At 38.4% G+C, this 21,231-nt stretch overlaps 1 protein-coding gene across 1 annotated transcript in view; it reads right to left on the bottom strand.

Annotated features, from left to right (window-relative positions):
* Nucleotides 1-21,231, bottom strand: part of MAN1A1 (mannosidase alpha class 1A member 1) — a 139,581-nt gene that overhangs the window by 15,609 nt on the left and 102,741 nt on the right. Inside the window, exons 6-8 of the mRNA XM_036380555.2 lie at nt 12,728-12,851; nt 10,357-10,450; nt 5,759-5,874 (exon numbers count right to left, since the gene is read on the bottom strand). Of these exons, the coding sequence (XP_036236448.1) occupies nt 5,759-5,874; nt 10,357-10,450; nt 12,728-12,851 (334 nt within the window). The remainder of the gene's footprint in view (nt 1-5,758; nt 5,875-10,356; nt 10,451-12,727; nt 12,852-21,231) is intronic.

Genomic DNA, 21,231 nt, shown 5'->3' with positions numbered 1-21,231 from the left:
CTTTCTCAACCTTCACAATTATCCAATTTATCCTTTGTTGCAAATTCCAATGAGTTCCTTACAAAAAGTTAATTGATGGAGTAGGAAGTTCAAGCCCTTGTTATAAACAATTTAAATACTTTTGCCAAAGAAAAGTAGTATCTTATGCTGAGGTCCTCACTGCTTTCTAAACTGAGCTTTAAAAATCAGAACTGAAATCTGAACACAGAAGAACTTTGATTTGGTTAAACACAAAATATAAGAAACATTTTAAAAGCACCAAAGCACTTTACTTCTTTTGGACTTTAGACATGTTATGTAGACAAGCTTACATGTGCAATGAAATATGAGTGCTTATAATGGAGGTACCTAAATTTTTAAAGGAGAATCATTGGCAAACATTTATACTGTGAGGCCTATTCATTTGATCACTAAAAAGATGATTAAGTTCTAAGGGAAAGCTGACTATTTACTTGTGTTTGAAAATAATTTTCCCTCTATAGATCTATTGGTGTCTCTCAGAGCACCAGTGCTCTAAGTCTAAATGTATTAAATGTTGTGTGTTACCAGAAGGAAAAATTTATTCATATTTTAAAACAGTATTAATGGTCTGGCATGAATGAAATCAAGTCACTCTCAAAACTTTACATTGTGCATGTTCTGAATACTCTAGAATATCTGTTGATTCTGATAAGTTTTTTTTTGTTGTCAGAAAAGGGAAGGGAAAATAGCATGACTAGTAAGGGCATGGCTGCTCTGAAAAGAGCAAAGCCATGAGCAAAACCCATACAATTTCTCTTTAGACTTTTCTAGTTAAAATCCTCCTTAGAGACTTCTAACATTAAAGCTTGCTGCTTCTCCTGATAGTCCATAAACAAGCCAAAAATTTGAATAAATACTTTATCTGGTCCGAAACTTAACATTGTGCAGTTATCAGTGAATTATTAACAAGTTAAAAATCTGTAGAAGCCTGTCTTTAGCCTTGATGCTTTCTGTAAACATTTGTAGAGAGTCTCAAAACTCATGCTGAGAGGGCAAATACAGTGAAGAGAATAAGAAGGAGCAGTAAGTCCTCTGGACGTTCTGGTGTGCTCACTGTAATGAACCTTGTGTTCCTACACAATGCAGCCATACTATCACTATGTGCAGAACACCAGTGCAGCTGGCTGATAAGTATTTTAAATGTGACAGCTGACAAAACTGCCTGTTTATTGATTTTAGCACATTTAAGTTACATTCAGTTAAGTTGCCTCCCACCTCCTACACCAGAAAAAAAAAGCTCCAAAACAAAGTATGCAGTGGGAATGCTGGGTACCAACTATTTCATTCTAAGATGGGCTGCTATTGCAGCATCCTGCCTGCCCCATTTATGTATTTTCTTCAATGCCAAGAAGTCCTTAAGTATTGAATATTCAAGACATTAATCACTTTTAGCTTTACCTAGTATGACAAGCCATTATATTTGAGTTGTTGCAGTTCTCTCCTTGTCCACATCAGTTATGCAGTTTTTAAGACCACTACGATCACAAAGCAAACCCCTTCAAGCAGCTTAATGGAGACTGCAGTCAGCACAAACCAGCCACCAGACTGTCAGCTCAGTTAAACAGATCCTCATGAAGCTCAAGGGATGAAAAAAGCCTGTCTGCCAATATCATGTTTTCAGTTTGCTAACAACACTTCGTTTTCCCTCTCCTTTCAAGGAGAAAGGAGTCTCCATGGATTTTTTTATTTTTCTGAAAGGTTGAAATCAACATCTCTGAAAAATATTCACTACTTAATGCTGACAGTTAAATATACCCAATCAAATCCCCCAGTTAAATCCCCCAATCAAAATATTGAATAAATATACCCCAAATCCCCCAATCACTACCTTTGGCAGGGTGCAAACTGGGTATATAAAACAGCCTCCAACGCTAGCCTCCAAAGTTAGCAATGTGCCAAAAAAAATTAAACCCCCCTGCAAAAAGTAATTCTATATATTTTCTGTCTCAGTCCTGAGGCCAGAAATTACTTTTTCCTCTTTTGACAGAAGTTTACTGCATTGACAGCATTGTTTAATTGTCCAACCCAGCCTAGCAGCAATTTCTGAAATGATGTTGAAATCTGGCAGAGTGGCCGTGGCACTGCTTCACAACACACATTCCTCTTTTGGCCATTTCCATTGTTTCCACTTCCAGTGCTATGTTCTGCAGAAATCACTTGTTTTCTTGTTAGGATCATCTGAGCAGTTGTTACCCATTAAGAAAGAATAAACAATCTTAATGTCTAAAAGGGAACTAGCTGCCCTGACTCAAGGTAAAAGTGCAGAAAGCAGCTGCTTTACCTCACTGAAACCACAGGGCCACCAAGGGCTGCACTGAACTGAGCTGCTTGGGAAGTGCTGGTGAGGATTCTCCCTTTTCCTTTGAAGTTCTTCTGGGGTGAGTTACCATTCTCTTTACAGCCTCTAGATATGCTACTTCTCTAGAACTACACTGAGAAAGTGATGAAGGCAGAGTCAAAGAGAGAGAATAAATATATATGTAAGACGCAGAAGGATTGCAGAAATGGCCACAAATAAATGTAATGGGAAAACTTGGAAAAGATACCTGACCATCAGGCTTCAAGTGTGAGACAACCTATTTACAGGAATAGAGGGAAAATTGCCCTTCAGCTTAGGAAATGAGGGCTGAGACATTTAAGACGGGAGGATTTGATGCAGTTGCTTGTGACACTGCTGTTGCTAGAGTAGATATAAGTGAACCCACTAATAGGGGGTTCACTTATGTCTAGTAATAAGGTCCATTTTTGCTCTAAATTATCATGTTCTCTTATAAACCTACTCAATTGTGTCTCAGAGATCAGCTTGTTAACTGAGAAGAGTGAGATGATTCCTGTCCTGGATACTTGCAAAGACTGATGGATTATTCTACTGGCAGTTATTTCTTCAAAATATAGCTAAAAGCTGAATACACATTTGTTCTGTAACTAAATGTTGCATGCTACCCATTGAAACCAGTTTAGAAAGATCTCTTATTTCATGTATTATGTGAAGCAGGACATTATTTGTATTACTTTTCAAAATAGAAAAAATAACTTACATTAAAAATACATTCACTTGTCTTTTTGTGTGAATTCTACAGTTTATGAATCCCTCTGATGGCCTTACACATTCATACTATGCTCTGGTATTCAAAATAAGACTATCTTGGTCCCTTTTCCCATTAGGAATAAACTCTTTCAATGGCTTCAGCCATAAATGCATTTTCATGACAAGCAGAAGCAGTTTTTAAATCTAGCCTGACATCTTAGTTATTGCTTTTAACTTAAGCCATTATATAATCTATAGGTGATAAAAGAATTCTAATGGAAAGCATTCCTTTTTTAAAATATGATTTAGAGAACAATGTGAAAAATAACCCCTAAGCTCCATCTAAATAGATTTCAGCTTTTCACAGTGAACTATATAACTCACCATATATTTTCATTTGTGGTTTCTGGATAGCAGAAGGTATTGAATTAGGCATCAAGCCTTCACATCACTCCTTCAGAATCTGGGGGGTATGTGCTTCACTGAATGGCCAGGAATAATCATGCTGTTCCCTTTGGCATAGTCTTAAAAAGAGTCTGAGAGCGCTGGGGGAAATATCTCTAAGAAAATACCAAGCAGACTCAGAATGCCCAAACCCTGCAGCCTCAGTTGTAAAGAAAGATTGCAGCTTGTGCAGACTCCTAAATCAGCTTTAATTTAGATAAGTAATGGATCAATAGCAATGAAGTCAGTACCAGGATGGATTTCAAATCAGGATAGTTATCCAATGAAGAACCTGGAATCTCAGTGGGGCCCAATCATCCTGCAGCTTCTGTGAGGCTGAAACTTTGCTGCTGCTTTCTGAACAAGCTACTTTACAGCATCAAGCTGCTAACTCCTAATGCTGCATGTACACTTCCAGCTTTGGTACAGATGTACCTCAGTACAAAAAACAAACAGGAATGCCATCAATCAGAAAATACTGGAAATAGCAACAGCCAGCACCATAAGGAAATCTGGTTTTTAGTCAGGTCCTCTCAAATGCTAACACTCTGGTGAGACATGATGCTCGGACTGTTTCTGAGCTAGTACGACTAAAAAGTGTTAAGAAAATAGGTACTTTAAATACAGTCATATGAGCAGAGCTGAGACCCTGTGACTGACACTGTCACATTCAGTGATGCTGCTGAACAGGTGATTCTGCTCCTCCAGCTGAAATCCGAGCAAGGAGTGGTCTTTAAATGTGGGGGCTGTCCCCACTTCTGCTCCCTGCTGGGACCTCAAAAAACCTGATGTTTTAAACCAGCAGAAGTAGAAGGTGGAAGCAGCTTTGAGGTGCTTCAAGATGTCTTCAGTGGTAAGATGAATTGATAATTTCACACACTATGTTCTCTCTGGCTGACAACCCAATGTCTGAGCTATTACAACAGCACTGTTCTTATGTTATAGCCTCAAATGCACTCAAATCTAATTTAAGATCCACCTTTTGCTCTAAAGTTGATACCATGCTAGCAGCAAAGATGAGGCTGACTGCATTCAAATCTGCACTTACAAAATTAAAGGCAAGATTTCCTTAGCAGAGGACACTTGGTTGTCAAATTTACAACCACCAGAGATCACACCCTCCCTCAGATCTTCACAGTGACTTTCCTCTCTAATGGAAAAAAAGATGGTTGCAATAAGCAACCATGGTTATATTTTTTTAATGCCACCACTTTTTGTGTATGGGAAGTAAAAGGAGACTTATGACCTCCCTAGGGACGGTGTGTTTCCAGATATATGAAAGAATAAGCAGATACTGCTTAGCATCTCAAAGCCTTGTCTATGGAGGCACTGTAGATACACACAGTTAATAAGAGATAAAAGTCCTGGCCCTAGACAGCTTCCAGTCAAAACAGATGAAAGGATAAGGAAAAAAGAAGTAATATTATCCTCTTTTTTAATATATATCTATATATATGAAAGCAAAGAACTGAGAAAATAGGTCATTTGCCCAGGATTGGAAGGAAAGCCTGTAAATATGCATTTAAACTGAATACTTGCCAAGTCTCAATCTGGTGTCACAAACCCATTATTTCTCCCAAAACAGCATATTAAGGAAATACCATAAATAAAAAAGAGAGTGCAGACCAGCAGGATCATAAATACATATCGAAATGTAATTATGAACAGTTCTGATTTTATAAAAGTTTCTCTTGTGTCCATTTGGGCTGTTTTGCAGAAGCTGACAAGTATATGCTCCTGTACCAAAAAGTTATTGTGAAACGACACCCCAATTATAATTTCTAATTATCTACCATAACACAATGATCCATGTGTGGACCATAATCAAAACACTTTTTATGGCTGAAACTCATGAGAGAATTGAACACAAGAAAGGAACTCCCTCCTGGATACAAAGGAAAAGGACAAGTCTAATATATATCTAGAGAAGACTCAGGAAAAAGAGTTGAATGTCTATCTGAGAGCTACTTGTAGATGCATTTTTGTTGCTTTTTTTTATAGCCCTCTCCTCCAGCGACAATTGACTATATTGCAGTAAAAGAAAAAAAATAGTTATACTTCAAAATTCTCCCCTTTCCCGCAGTATCTGTATTCCTTTAGCACTTCTATTTGAAGAAGTCTTTTTTAGAACAGAAACTAATTCTTTGAAAAAACACCCTGTGGTAGCAAATACATAAATCTCTCATATTGTCCTCACAGCCTGTCTCTTTAGGATTATTATATATTAGATTATTATGGAAAAGAAGATTTAAATGTCTTATTTACCTGAACAGCATCATAATACATTTTCTTGCCGTCTTCATCTGTCTTGTCTGACATCAGCCATGCCTTGAGCAGATATTCATAAAAGCTATCCCCAAGCCCTCCAATGGAGACATGATCTTAATAGGGAAGAAAGAGATTGAACAGCAATTTCATCTTCAGCCATGACAATAAAATACAATTACAGTTTGAAACAGTGTATTTAATGATCTATTTCTACAACATCTTTAATAAACATAAGCCCGGAACCTCAGGAGAAACTTTACTGGTATATACAGAGAATTATTTATTTTATTGCTATATTTTTAATCTAGCTAAAATACCATAGTTATTTAATGTCCACAATGTACCGCAGGAGATCATGGCAAAGAGAAAACAATTTATATGTGTCCATTCTAATTAATGTAGTCTATTCCATACAAAACCATGTCAAACTAAGTTTTTTCTCTTTTTATTCTAAAAAGGTAAAAAAGTAGAAAGTGTTCTCTGATTTGATAAAGGCTTTCCCTTAAAGTGCAGGTATTGCTCTTTTAGTCACTAACTTTCCATTTAAGTCACTTCATAAAAAAGGCTTTTAGCTCCTTACTGCAGAGTTGAATTTCAGGTTATTTAGTGGTATTTCAAAATGCTGAGCCATATGTTTAAAAATAATACTACATTTTTAAACTTTTGACTGCTCTCAGAACTCAGCAGTGGTTTGGAAGGAAAAAAAACTACTTCACCTCATCTACAGAGTATTGTTGCTGTGACACTGCTTTATTCTGCCCTATGCTTACTATGTGAAACAATCTGGTACTACAGGTTCTGCGATTATTCAATTGCACAATTTAGTGACTCTGGAAACACTAAGGTCACAGAAGCCAGACATCCAACATCAGTTGCACCAGTGATGGGAGATTTAGTGATGCTCTCAGCTGCTTGTACAAGGTTGCACCCACTAACTGTCCAGGAACCTAAAAGATTCTTGGCAAAATTTTGATGGGTGATCATGATTTCGGCATAGATCCCCTAAATGCATTAAATACTACAACTATATATACATGTAAAGTGTTTTTCTAAGCTCCATTAAGTGAAGAAGAGTAGCTAGAGGTTAGCTTTTGAAACTTGTTGCTGGCAAAATTAAGTGATATTGCCTGGCAAAATTAAGTGATTTGGCATTTATCAAGTCTTCAGTGAAAAATTTCGGAGTGCTTTACCGGGACTTCTCATCTATAGCTGTCATTTTTACAGCAAAGGAGGGATCTGCTAATTCCACTCAAGAAATCCAGTATGGAGATGTCATTACACAGATCACACAGCAAGTTCCTGAGTCATACCACAAAATTCTGGCCATGAGAAAAGAAAAAAAAAGCCTGCATGGGATGATCCAGACTCATAAAGCGAGATGCAGAAGGGTTAGCGATCCTGCGCTCACACTTCCTGACACCTAACTCTGATCTTAGCTTCAAAGTTATGCCCGTGTTGGTAGAATTCAAAGGAACACAGAGAATTTATTTTTATACCCTTTTGTATCTTTTCTCCATGGAAAGCCTCCCTTTACCTTCCAGGCAGCTTGCAAAGACATGCAAATGTAGAAGACAGATATTTGTCTATTCCAACTACATCAACAGTGTCCTTTTCCTCCACTAGCCTGTGACATGCAAAAAAAAAAAATTTAGTTTCCTGAATGCATCCTGTCCCTTTGCCTACCGAGTACATTGTACCATCAAACCTGGGTTTGAAAAGGCTTCTTTTTTTCTTCTCCAACCTCTTTTGAATGAGATATATTGAAATTCTGGGAAGACTACACCATTTTTTAAATTAAATGTTCATGATCCAAAAGGAGAAGAGGTTTCTTAAAACAATGGGAACATTTCCTGTGATCAAAGGCTGATCTTTGAACAGCAGCATTTAAATGACCTTTACAGTTTCCTAAATAAATTACCATAGAAACCTCTGACATTTGCAAACTAAATAGCACAAGCAGAGTTTCATCAATAATAAGCCCTGTTATTATATACATTATTGCAGTAGACAAATCCAATTGACGCATGCTGCAGCAAATCACTGTCAGTTTACTGTCAAAATAACAAGGGCTAAATGAATTTACAGGAACAATGGCAGAGATCCATCAGCGACCTTCACAGCTACAGCACTGCTGGAGAAGAAACATTCAGAAACCATTCCTCTCTCTACACTTTAAGAGAAAATATTTCTGTCTTGTGCCAATTAAGGGTCTTGATTGTTTGGTTTTTCCCTTCTCTTGTAATCAGCTGAAAACAGCCTAGAAAAGCAATTTCAAATGACATATTTTTCAAGTCTCATGTTCTGATCTTCTCTGTGGGGAAAAAATTAGTTAATCAGTGTTGGTGAATGGAGGTGACTGATATGAAAGAGATGGAACAAGATGGAACTTGTCTTTGCTGCTTCAGCATGCCAGGGATAGACCTGCATCAACACCTGCACCCATCACTCACAGGCATGGGAAGCTATTTATTCATCAGCACTGCATGCTATTGGAAAACAAAGCTCCATGGACACTGCAAATTTTTCTGTGCACACCAACAAAAACTGGCATTTCATGTGAATGAGGAGTGCTTAAGATGCAATTATATTAAAAATATGGAATAACAAAGGCATAAGGCAGAGTAAGTGTTTTGACTGCTTTAAAATATGTAAGGCAGAGCTACTAACTGCTTCAGCCTCTGGAAAGATCTGCTCTAATGAAGCATCAAAAAGCTGCTTCTGTGGCTAAGAGAAGCCAAGAAAGGAGTTAACTGCATCTGTCTCACAGGTGCTGAGATTGTCTCTAATTAAATCCAGTACCTACTGCTGTAGGATCAACACTTCCAGGGGAGGTTTTATGTCTTGTAAAGCTGTGCTGAACCGACACGTGTTACAATTGGGCACACGTCTCATCTGTGCAGGGATGTCAGGGTTTATACCAACATGCAACCACAGCTGATGGTCATGCATGCTGAGCTGCCACAGGCCTTGAGGCACAGTGACCTGCAGGAAACCTCACAGCATAGCAGACTGAGAAATGACAGTGTACTTCTAATTCATAAAGGGAAATGGCATTTGCATTGATGGGAAAATACAGCTGAGCAGCACAATCTTTTTGGATACCATTTTAACTCAGAGTGACATAAAACTTTAAAAAATAGATTTTAATCAATAAAATCAAAGAAATCACAGAATGGAACAGGTTGGAAGGAACCACAATGGATTATCTGGTCCAACCTCCCTGTGCCAGCAGGGTTATCCTAGAGCACATGACACAGAATTGTGTCCAGATAGTTCTTGATATCTCCAGTAAAGGACACTCCACAACCTCTCCCAGACAAAGGCAATTTGCTCCAGTGCTCTGTCACCTGCACATAAAAGTTCTTCCTCATATTCAGGCAGAATTTTCTGTGCATCAGTTTCTTCCCGTTGCCTCTTGTCCTATTGCTTGGCAACCAGGAGAAGAGCCTGGTCCATCCTCTGACATCCTCTCTTCAGGTACTTAAGAGACATCGACAAGGTTCTTTCTCAGTTGTCTCTTCCCAGTGCTGAACCAGCCCATCTCTCTTAGCCTTTCCTCAAAGGAGAGATGCTCCAGTCCCCAGTCATCTCTGTCACCCTCTGACAGACCTGCTCCATCTGATAGACCTGTTTCTGGTACCAGAACCCCAGAACTGGACACAGCACCTCAGCTGTGGCCTCAATAGGGCTTAGTAAAGAGGCAGGATCACCTCACTTGACTGGCTGGGAATGCTCTTCCTAACACAGCCCAGGATGCCATTGGCCTTCTTGGCCAAAAAGGTGTTGCTGGTTCATGGCTACCTTGCATATCTTGCTTGGTTTTATTCACTAATGTAAGTAAGAAAAAATAGAAAGACAGAATTGCATGAATAGGATGGTTACAGACTGAACCTAAGCAGGAAAAGTGCAATAAGGTCTCTAAAATCATGATCCTGCAAGTTATGGAGATCAGAGAAAGCAATGAACAACAACAAAAGGCTCAGTCATCATGAGGGAGCTAAGGAATTCAAGTAATTCAAGTAATTCGAGTATTTTATAGTCTTTTCCTTCTAATTTTGGTATCTACAGTAATGGTTCCAAGGGGATTAATGCCATGACACATTTCTGTTTAGTTTGCTTCCTCAGTTGGTGGCATTAAATTTCAACAGAAATCACAGCTGGGATTAACTGGAAAGACTTATTACTTTTTTTCCTTCAGTAGAGCCACACAACTCTGGAAATGTGGAATTTGATTCAGACAAGCTGATAAAGCTTCCTTATACAGGTACTTCAGAGAGCACTTTAGATTTTTGAATAAGAGACTTCTGTAGTCCACAAATTCCTTTCCAAAGTCATACATATTCATACATTTCCCCGCTTCCACAAGTCACACTGAAAGCTCAGAAAAAGTATATTAAAATATAGCAAGTAAGATTATTAATTTTATATTTGTAGTATTTTTTACATTTTATACAACCTCAGATATAAAGTGAGTTTCTATGCATTATAAAAGTTCTTTTTATATGAAAAACATGTAACAGTGACTGAAAGAAGTTAATGACTGCTAAGAAAATCCTGATAGACAGGTCACAGTAGCAAAGACTTCAGGTACTTACGCTGGCCCCACTGGCCACTGCTGGGATTCAGGTAGTTGGGGTAAAGGCCCTCTGGTTTATCCAGGCGATTTAGAACTTTTCGGATATTCATTACCTAGTGGAAGGTACAAAACACTGAGCACTTATCCATTTCCCCACAAAATACAGGAGTGTAAAGGTGCCTAAAAATAACCCACTGATCTTATTCAACACACACACCCAAACACCTCTGTGCAATTGTATCACTATTGAAAAAGCTGATATCAGCATGCAAACAAGTTCTGGAAAACCTTGGGAGTTTCTGTGTCAATTGTCAGCCATGAAACAACACAACAGGAGCAAGCTCCAAAGTTCAGGACTTGCCATGCAGAGTATCCCCCCTTCTCCCCAGGATGCTGAAATACACTGAGGCTATATGCCTTAACTACCTCAGCTACATCAGCATTTATATTCCTTGTATTCCTAAATCAGAAATGCTGTTAAATATTAAGCTTATCACCTAGTGCAGATGTGGAAGTGCGCTGCAAAGGAGTTTTGCCTGGAAAGGAGAGCACGGCTGGAACTGACTGAGCTTTACACCAGCAGCTTGCCTGGCAGCAGGGACCCAGGCAGCCCCCAGCGCTCTGCCGGCACTGCTAAGGAGCTCACTACAAATGAGATGCCTGGGGAAACAATTACAGTCCAGATGCTCAGCAGCTGGAGCCATCCAGCAGCACAATCCACTGCAGAGCACATGAAATGAGTTATGCTGCATTTTAGGATTCACAGAAAAACAAATGTCGCAGCTTGGGAGAATGAGGACCCTGAGCACTGCAGGCCAGAAATTGTAACAAAAAGGTACTGACAGCTTCATTATAAACCCCCGAGTGCCTGGAGACCCAGTGAAGTAGCTACTGAAAAAGAAGATAAATTAACTTATACCAAGCTGCAGAAGGATTTCTGTTGTGGTACACAAACTGCCTCCTGCATATTGACATTACTCATTGCCCAAATGTAGGCTGCAATGAGTCCTAGACCTCAATTAATGAGTTCTTCTATGAATACATCCATGCAAAGCTTATTCCAGTGTTTCTTCTTTATCAAGTGTACCAGCCCTGGAATGGTTCGTCTCTGAGGGCTTTGGAACTGCAGTCTCTAAAAGGTTTTAAGAATAGCTTATGTAAACAGATTTCCAGCATCTTGCAGCTAGAGCATGATGCCACTGTGTAGAAGAACCACGGGCTAGGACTTTTAAGATACACACTTTCATTGTCTCTTAGTAGAACAGATGTTATGCATTAATTTACCATAAATGCCACAAGATAATTAACTTATGTTGAAAATTTATTTCTGGCTGCTCCTCAGTGCTGCCACTCCCTACTCATCCACTCCCCATCCCCAGTCCAAATTTAAGAGAAACTGCTCTTATATTTACCCCTAAATACATGAAAACTGCTAGGAGTTTGTTTCACAAAATTTATTCCAATGCTGACAATGGTCCTGCAGCAAAGCCACTCAGTCCCTACTCAATAATAATTTTAGATTTGACTATTGCTTTTAGACCTACTGCTACACATTTGGAGTCTCAATAATTAGATTACTAGGTCGATAATATCAGCTTTAGGTAACATGGGGCAGCTGCAGTAAGAATACAAAATCAGAACAAGTGTACGTTTTAATTAGGAAATATAAAGAAGATAAATGATAAAGTGATAAAGAACAAGTGATAAATGATAAAGTGATAAAGTCCTGATAAAGAACAGGACTTGCTGGCTATTAGTATGTTAAAAAGCAAAGCAAAATTGTTCAGGTGGGAGTTGAGGGAAGGAGGAGTTCTTTCCATGGCTCATATATATAAAAAGTATCCAGAAGACAATGTTATCAACTTTTGGAAGAACTAGTATGCACAACAACTGGTTTGTCTAAGGATGTGATTTCTTTTTTCCTTCCCCAAAGAGAGTTTAAAATATACTTCTTATAGTGCAATGGGAGGGCTTTCTGATCTCACTGACAGCAGTCATATAATACAGCATTTTGAAGAGTAAACTTGTTGAAATCACTATGGTGCTTTGCTTTCTCTAGGCATCAGTTATTATTCTGAATATAATGTCACGTTTTGTTTATACCCCATTAAGTAAAGAACTGAAGAAAGCTGTACAGTCTGATTGCTTAATGTGATACTAATGTAGAAGATAAACAGAATTAAATGTTTTATGGGACCATATACAAGAACATATATCAGAATAATTTTGGAAGAGACTTTTGACTTTTTAATACAAAAATATGCCAAGGTAGTTAGGGAAAATGTGACAAATGCTTACAACTGAGGAAAATCCAAATCTCTCCCTATTGATATTAGTCTCTGAATATGTGCTTTATCTTTTACAACATGATTTTGACGGAGCAGTCTAACCTTTTCAGCAAAGACAGGATTTCCAGACAGGTGGCTCAAATGTACAAACTCCAGATGCAAAGTCCCAAATTCTGCCAAAATGCTGCTTCCACCAGAGGCCCATGGCCAATTTCGACCGATTCCACTAAGATGGGGGGAAGAGAAAGACAGAAAATAATCATGAGCATCTATAAGGCAATGTTAATAAAATGTAATAGGCAGTAGCTATAACATTATCATGAGAAGATAATTAATCTAAATGTACTTAATATGTATGTAAGGAGCCATGCTTCAGCAGCCTTCCAGATTTCCCCACAGGACCTTGAATTACTTCAGTCCAGCTCTGCTTAGGCTGTACAGTTGCTTCTTGCAACAACCCAGTCTTTTGGCTCACAAATGGCTCCATCACACTTAGCACTGTCACAGTGTTTCATTGCAGGATATCATGTTTAAAGACATGACAAAAAACTGCTGATTATAAGAAAGCATTCTCATACTTCACCTCTTTTCCTCTGTACTTAACACAGCACTCTCCAATTCTAACTCTAATTTCTACAGTGCAATTGCTCATTAATTTAAATTAATGCATATATACAGAATTGGCTTTAACCTAAAGTATTGCATGTAGCATATACTTCTTAATGCATGAGACTTTGATAGGCTAGGATAAGTATGTATTTTCTGTCTGGGCACTCGTACCAGGATGAGTAACTTCAGTTTTAATTATGACCTGAAGATACTTCACAGCAAAATTAATCTTAGGATTTGTATTGAGAATAGAGAAAATCACATTTATTGCTAAAACCCCACTAGAAACTAGAAACTAAAGTTGCTTGAGACTCAGAATGGTAAGTCTACTGAAGTTTCACTACAAAAAGGTGGGGGTTCTTTCCCCCTGGAAATTTCCAGCAGCAAAAAAACTCCTGAAATTAAAGAAAGGTTAGCCAGTGTTCCAGAGCACCTAGTTGAATAATGACATATTAGATTGGCTTATTATTAGGATGAATGTTACATACAAATACACTTATTAGCTACTGGAACATCTTCCACATTTCCAAGTTGTAAAGAGCATTAAACACAAACACATCTGTATATAAATAAAATTTTCATTTTACTTTTATACATAAGCCGCCATTACATCAATTAGCAGTTGCACAACCATGAAAATATGGTATTCTTCCTGAGTTAAAATGTGACTCAAAAAACCCAAACCCAGCAAAAACTCCAATAAATCATGATGGAAGTTCTCAGATACATTAAAATCTCTTCTTCAAAAGATTGTCTATAACTGAAGTTTTACCAATGCATGGGAATTAAGACTCCATTAAGTCAATCTCCCTGCTAGCTATATAAATGGTATTTTGAGACTTCTGCCAGACACACAAAATAAAACCAAGTCATTAACCTTCAAAAGCAGAGAAAAGCACAGAGAGCACAAAGGAAAGAGATCTGAGGAGGCTCCCCTAGTTGACCATAAAGGTGCAAGAGGTGGGGACACATGTAAGACCTCTGATGTAAATAATTGCCCCAAAAGTGTTTCTAATCTTTATAGCTGCAGACTAAAATCAATGACAAAATGAAATCAGGATACTGCAAAGATCCACACAATTCCAATTTGGTATGGCATTTGAGTGACTGAAACAGAACACAAGTTTATGGTATCTTAATAACACATTTTAAGATCTCTCTTACAAAAATTAGAGTACTTTTTACAGAGTGAAGAGAAACCCACATCTGGTTTGCAAGCTGTCTGCACTTCAGTCTACTGTGGCTTGGAATTTTTTTGAATGGTAATGTAAAAGCATCAGATACTACAGAAAACAGGATCAAGGTGAGTACAAGCAGACAACATGTCTGGAAACATCTCCTCTACAGTCTGAAGAACTTGCAGACTGGTTATTCACCCAAGAACAGACCCCCATCTCTGCTACATGCTATCTCAAGTTCTAACTGCTGACTTCTAGATGAAAATATTTTATCCTGTTTCCAAATCGCCCAGATTAAAAGAGCTGACATAAAGTTCACAGGAAGAAAAAAAAATGAAAAAGAAAACCCTCAGAATTTCAAAAAGTTAGCATGTTGTGGTACAAATGGAAAAAGCACATGTGCTTTTTTCTAGAAAGTTTCTCAATCAATCTCAAAGTGAAAACATCGAGCTGTTCCTGCAGCAAGGCATCAACCAAAATTGACAGAAAACCTAATAGAGTTCCTGCTTGCACTTCACCCCAGTGTCTGCTGATACCAATACAACCTGCCAGAACACTTTGATGTAGTGTGTTTTGTTAACAAGGAAAATTTCCAAACACAGCTGTCAAAAGGTTTTCTGCGTGCAGCAATGTGTTTTGCCATGAGTGGAAGATTCTCCTTGTTTAAGATGGTTTGAAAATTATGAACTTACATTCTTTGATTTTAATGCAAAAAATAAGTGGAATAAACATCTATGTAACATCTTAGGTACTATTTAATGGAGCTTTGATTTTTTTCAGTTGGGTCAGCTGGAAAAAAAAGGCATCAACGTATTTCTGGTAAATCTGCAAAATAACAAGGCTATGTGTTGGCTTAACCTCAGATGTGAGCTCTGTCACTGAAAAGCTCATTTCAATAAGTAGTAGAAACCACAATTTGCACTTGAGTCCCTCAACTATTTTTCATGCAACCTTCAGCTATGGATGTGTGGTATTTTCTCATACCATAGAATGGCCTGGGTTGAAAGAGACAGTAAAAATCATCTGGTTCCAACCCCTCTGCCATGGGCAGAGGTTGCTCAAAGCCCTGTCCCACCTGGCCTTGAACACTTCATGCCACAGCTCCTCTGGGCAGCTGATTCCAGTGTCCCCCCACCCTCACAAAAAAAATTTTTTCCTGGTATCTATCTAATCTAAACCTAATCTCTCTTAGTTTAAAGCCATTCCCCCTTGTCCTATCACTACCTGCCCTTGCCAAAAATCCTTCTCAGCTCTCTTGCAGACCCCTTTAGGTACTGAAAGGCTGCTGTGAGGTCTCTCGAAACACTTCTACAGGTTGAACAGCTCAATTTTCTCTGCATATCTTCATAGGAGGGGGGCTCTAGCCAACTGATCATCTTCATAGGATATATTTCATCTCTGGGAGCAATGGAACAGGAAAGTTTTCTATGTTCCCTCACACTAACTGGAACAGCCACAGTACTACTTCTGATTCCATTTAACTCCATCCTTATTTTAAGATGATACTGCAGTGTGCATTATGCAGACAGTCAGCTCCTGGAGAGAGAGACCAGGAAATACTCAACAAAGCTTTCAGCATACAGAATGGGACAGATTGCACACTCTGATCATTTTTGATTGGGAAAGTAGATTTTGACTTGTGTTTAGCAGTATTTAGGCTTAAAAAAAGAAAAGGAAATGAGGAGGGTGCTCTTTTTCAGCCCTGCCCTCTCCACCCTCCAAATCATAAATATTGTATACTTTTAAACAAAACACAGAACTTTAAAAAGGAGAGAAACTAAACAGAACAAAATAAATGGAAAAATATATCTGTGTCAGGGATTATAAACAATGAGTACATTTATAAATTACTTGAGGTGCCCTAGAAAATAACATGCAATAAATAAACATAACAGCTCAGTAAATCTTAATAACTAGACATAGTAAAGTACTGATTTCTGCCCTTGCATGAGATAACATAACCAGTGCTCCCAACTCAGACATTTTTCAAGCTCTATACCATTACCATTATTAGGGTGAACAAAAACTCCTGCAAAGTTAAAACAAATCAATGCTAAGAACCTATTTACCATTCAGCCATAAAGTCAGCACTGCGTATCTCATTACTCTTTGGTTATGAAGTTATGCACTGGCTTCCTGAAGTCTTGAGATGCAAACCTGAGTCTCTGGTGAAAGGTTTTATTTCTACTCCCAAGTTTTAGCAAACCTACATAATGTTGCAAGTTCCTACAGGTTTTTTGTCTGGGGATGTCCATTACTCAAGTCAAGAAACAACAGTGGGAATCTGAACCCAAAGAATGATCAGGGCACTTGGGCGATTCTCAAAAGGTGGTTTATGACTCTGTGCCAAACTTATGTGCAGATCACTCCTCCCAGTCAAAGCAAAACCTGTAGAGCACTGAAAATTTTTGGCATCTTATTTTCACTCTGTTTAATAGTTTAATGTCACAAATGTCTTGTAAACTGACAAATGCAGTTTTCAGAAGGAGATGGAGGACAGCAAATGGGGCCCGGTATTATACTTTTTATATTAGCTGCATTCCTTTGTCTTGCTTTCTTTTTGTAATTTACCTTGCCACTGAATTTTTCAATTTTTCTTATGTTGATCCACTACAACCTGTACTAAGTGTCAGTCATGTACTGGCATCAGAGTTAGAAACAAAACTCCTACTGTACACTTCAGGAAGGAAAGAGGGAAGGAGACACACTACTCAAACTACTTTGAAGATCCAGATGAGTACTAAAATATCTTCAGTTTACAGGGTACTATTTTAACCTATCTGAAATCACTGTGTCTAAAATAGTATATTTTACACTGCATAAAACACACAAAAAGTTTCTGTAACATATTCAGAGAACTTTAGGACTTATTATAACTTTTATTATGTAAGTAAGACAAATTTGAAGTGAGGATCTGGATCAGAGAAGCATAGTATTTTGGTTAATAATATTTCTTACTGATTTTATAAATTTTGTTTCTGAACACTGAGTGCCACAGAATCTGAAAACCAGTGTTTGTAATTCTACTGTCATTCATTCTTGGGAAATACCAGCCTGATTGACCTGGGCTGCTGGTAACTCAATTCAGTATTTTTCCAGCAGATCATTGTTGGTTCATCTGTACATAAGAACAGAAAGTATGAGATCACTAAGTCTTCTAAAATGTACAGAGTGTACCAAGAGAGGGAACCACAGAGGAAATATAAATATTCAAAGGTTGCTTTTTAAAAAAATCACTGAAATTCAGAAGCACAACCATATTTAAAAGAGTTTTAAAAAATTATACTACATCTCCAATATATATAAAGCAGCAGCTAATTTTCAACTGAAAGGAAAAGCAAATCCTCAGGGAAACTGCACAAATACTTCAAAGGGTCAAAACACTTATCAAAATTCTTGTCATCAGCAAGCAGAACTGTTTGTCTCTGCAGACAACTTGTTTATTATACCCCAACCTTTCCTGGAGGATGCCAGGACAACTCTGCAAGCTGGAGGCAGAGCAAGAAGTCAGAATTTCAATATTTAATGCAAAATGCACTAGCACAACTGGATAGTCAGTATCCTCCTGCAGACTTAGCCAGTAAAAAGGTGAAAGGCCAGAATAAAAGAGACACAGCAGCAACAATGTGATATGTCCAAGTACCGCTGTTGAGAAAGGTTTAAGAATTAAATATGAAAATAAGCCCCAACAGCCCCTTTGGACTTTACTAAAGCTGTTTTTTTTTTCTGTAAGAAACTACCCTGTGATTATGGGTGAAAATGCAAAATGCTAGGACAGAGAAATCACTGAGAGGGGTCCATTGAAATTCACCAGAGCTGGAGCACGCGGGTTGTGCCTGGTACTTCCAACAGTGCTGAGGGGCCAAGGAGGATCCGCCTGGAAAATACAGATTGTGACTGGAATTGGTTAGACTTAATCCTGTTTTAAGAGGATTTCTGCAGGAGCAGAGTGCTGCCCAGCCCAGTCCTCAGAACCTGGCTTCTGTCCCTCCACACCACCAGAGCTGTGGCTCAGACACCCAGGAGAGAGAGGGACCTTTCCAAATTGAGGTCGAGACACAGGCAGAGGGTGTTGCAATGGACACACAAACTTTCCTGCAGCTTTCCCCTCCTGGCACCCCAGGATGCACTTCATGTTTCTCCTTGAGTCTCAACCCCCAAGCAAACATGCCTTGAAAGCAGAAGTAATGTAGAATCATCAGGGTTTTTTTTTGTCAAAGAAAACCACAAATCCTCCCCCACTTTTTTCCCCGAAGGAAGCCTGTGGTCCCCAGACAATTTTGAAAGCATAATATGATTGTTTTTCCATGTTTTAGTCTTAAAATTATGACCACATGCCATTTGGCTGCACAGCTGAAACCCCACACTGTAATCCAGCAGCATTGCTGTGTGCCAGCCACAGGTCTGACCATGAGAGAAGGTGGGGAAATGGGAGAGCTCTGCAACTCCAGCAAGGGCACTCTCAGAAATTCATCTCTTTGGGGCTCCCCTGATAATCAGTGCAGGGAGATAACAGAATTAAATCACTTCACAGAGGAGATTAAGCTGAAGATGGAGTCTTTCCTGTTACACAATAAACCCATGGAGACGAGTATCCTACAGTTACCCCTTGCCAGGTGCCCAAATCTCAAAATTTCAATTAGCTTCACAGGTACCAAATGGGGTTTTTAACTCTCTATAGGCTAATACACATAACAAAAGGGAGGACTGGAGATAAAGACTCTGTAATGTTATATTTTAAAATCTTTAATTACATAAAAGGTTTTTTCCTAGCTCACAATTTATCTTTAATGATTTTTTTAGGAACTAGATGATTTTTATGGTCTGTTCCAATCCAAACCATTCCACAGTTTTGTCTTTCAATCCAGTTAGAACAATCTCCAAGGGGACAGTCCATTTTGGCAGACTTGCTTATTTTTGAGAAAGGTTTATTATTATTCCTATGTCTTATTCCTATGTCTTCTTTTTGTAAAAAGTCAATATAAATACACAGTGTCCAGCCACAGCATTTCTAATGAAGTGTTTATATATTGCAGAAGCCTTCAGTCTATACACTGCCAAAGCCTTTGGTGTTTTTCTTTTCTGTCACTACCAGTCTTTCATAAGATTTTAATTTAATTAAATCAACTAAGTCTCCTTAGAACAAATTAAGAGAGAGGTCTGAAAACCATCAGATTTTTCCTCTACATACTTGGTATCTATTTTTGATTTTAAACAAAATACATTTCAAAGATGAAGTTTCTCTAGAGTCATAGATGGCACAAAATACATCAAAATGCTAAATAAAACTTAATTGCTTTCAGAAATTCCTAGGCAAATGATTGAACTCAAACCCCAACAATTAATATGTTCTAAATATACACACACACTCAACATAAAAATAAGCAAATACTGGGGAAAAAGTATTTTATGGATACTACAGTGTCATCCTCTGGGAGAGTACTCCAGGATAACCCTGCTGGAGCAGGGAGGTTGGACCAGGTGATCAATCCACTGTAGTCCCTGCCAACCTGACCCATACTGGTGATCCCTTAGGAAAGGGAGACAAGTGGCAGCCAAAAGGATGATTCTCAGAGGCCATTTTGATAGAGTTTCTAATATTTCATGTATAATTTAGGGTTGCCACATCTGAAAATACTTTCATAAGAATAATTTTTTGGACTGCCCTGAACGGAACGATTTGTCAATGTGTCACCAAGGAAAAAAAAAAAAGAAAGAAAGATGAGTGGCTTCTCTTCTCAGAAACCAAAATGTTAATCATTAGACACACATTCCTTCCTAACAACTTGCTGAGAAGTTAAATCCAACAACACAGACCACACTGGGGGAGTTAAAGGATGAGTTAATATTTAGAAAAGGTTCCCTTCAAACTCCTGAGCTACATCTTTCTCCTTTTAGTACTGCAGCTAACTAAGAATGCTAATAAATTATGCTGTGTGATTTGAGTTTTAATTAGAGATTAATATTTTAAAGCAAAATTAAACCCAAACTCAACTATGAAGCACACAGGCAACGCTTGCTCAAAGTTTCAATCACTCTATTTCAGAAATTAAATGCTAAAAAGATTTTTTAAAATTTACTTCTTTCTTCCCCATCCCCAGAAATACACTATATAGCATCGTGGATCTTGGTTTAAGGGCCTGTCTTCACAAGCACTGAAACTGATGATTTATTTGCTATTGCTTCAAATATATTTACTGTATTTTTGTTTTCCCCCTAACTGGCAAATCATCCTTACCTTTGTCTGAGAGTAGAAAGAAAAGTACAGAAATCCCATGTTTGCACACACCACTGGCACTCACTCAACTTTTCCACCCAAATCTTGTGGTGGGAGCTGCCAAGGCAGGGTCGAACTGAGGAACCTGTGACAGGACTAGCACAGTAACTGTGTATTTCTAGCCCCAGCAGCAAGTGTGAATATGTTCCTATCCAACTTCCAGTAAATGACAGTTAACTTTTTGCAGGCTTAAGTGGTCTCAGAATCACCCAAGGCACCCAGGCTCCTGCTGGAGCTCTGACTTTTCCACAGTGTCCCTTCTCTGAGACAGGAAAATTATTATAATCTGGTCAAACACCTCTCATTCACTGTCTCGACAGCTGGAGACAGCTGAAAAAGAAACTGAAAATCAGCCAGCTAGCCTGCAGGGCAGTTTTTGATGTCTGTTTTATTCCTCTTTGTAAGGAGGATCGTGTAGGCAAATTCTAACAGCTGGTGAGTTTTTCAACTGTGACAATAAATGGTTTAACTGCTGTCCTTGCCTAACCACTGCCCAGCTGGCAGCTTCCTGCTCAGCCCAGCTGCCTTCTCTGAAACTCATT

This window comes from Molothrus ater, chromosome 3 (assembly GCF_012460135.2).
Source record: "Molothrus ater isolate BHLD 08-10-18 breed brown headed cowbird chromosome 3, BPBGC_Mater_1.1, whole genome shotgun sequence".
Classification (NCBI taxonomy): Eukaryota; Metazoa; Chordata; class Aves; order Passeriformes; family Icteridae; genus Molothrus; species Molothrus ater.
This window is presented reverse-complemented; position numbering and strand designations above follow the sequence as displayed.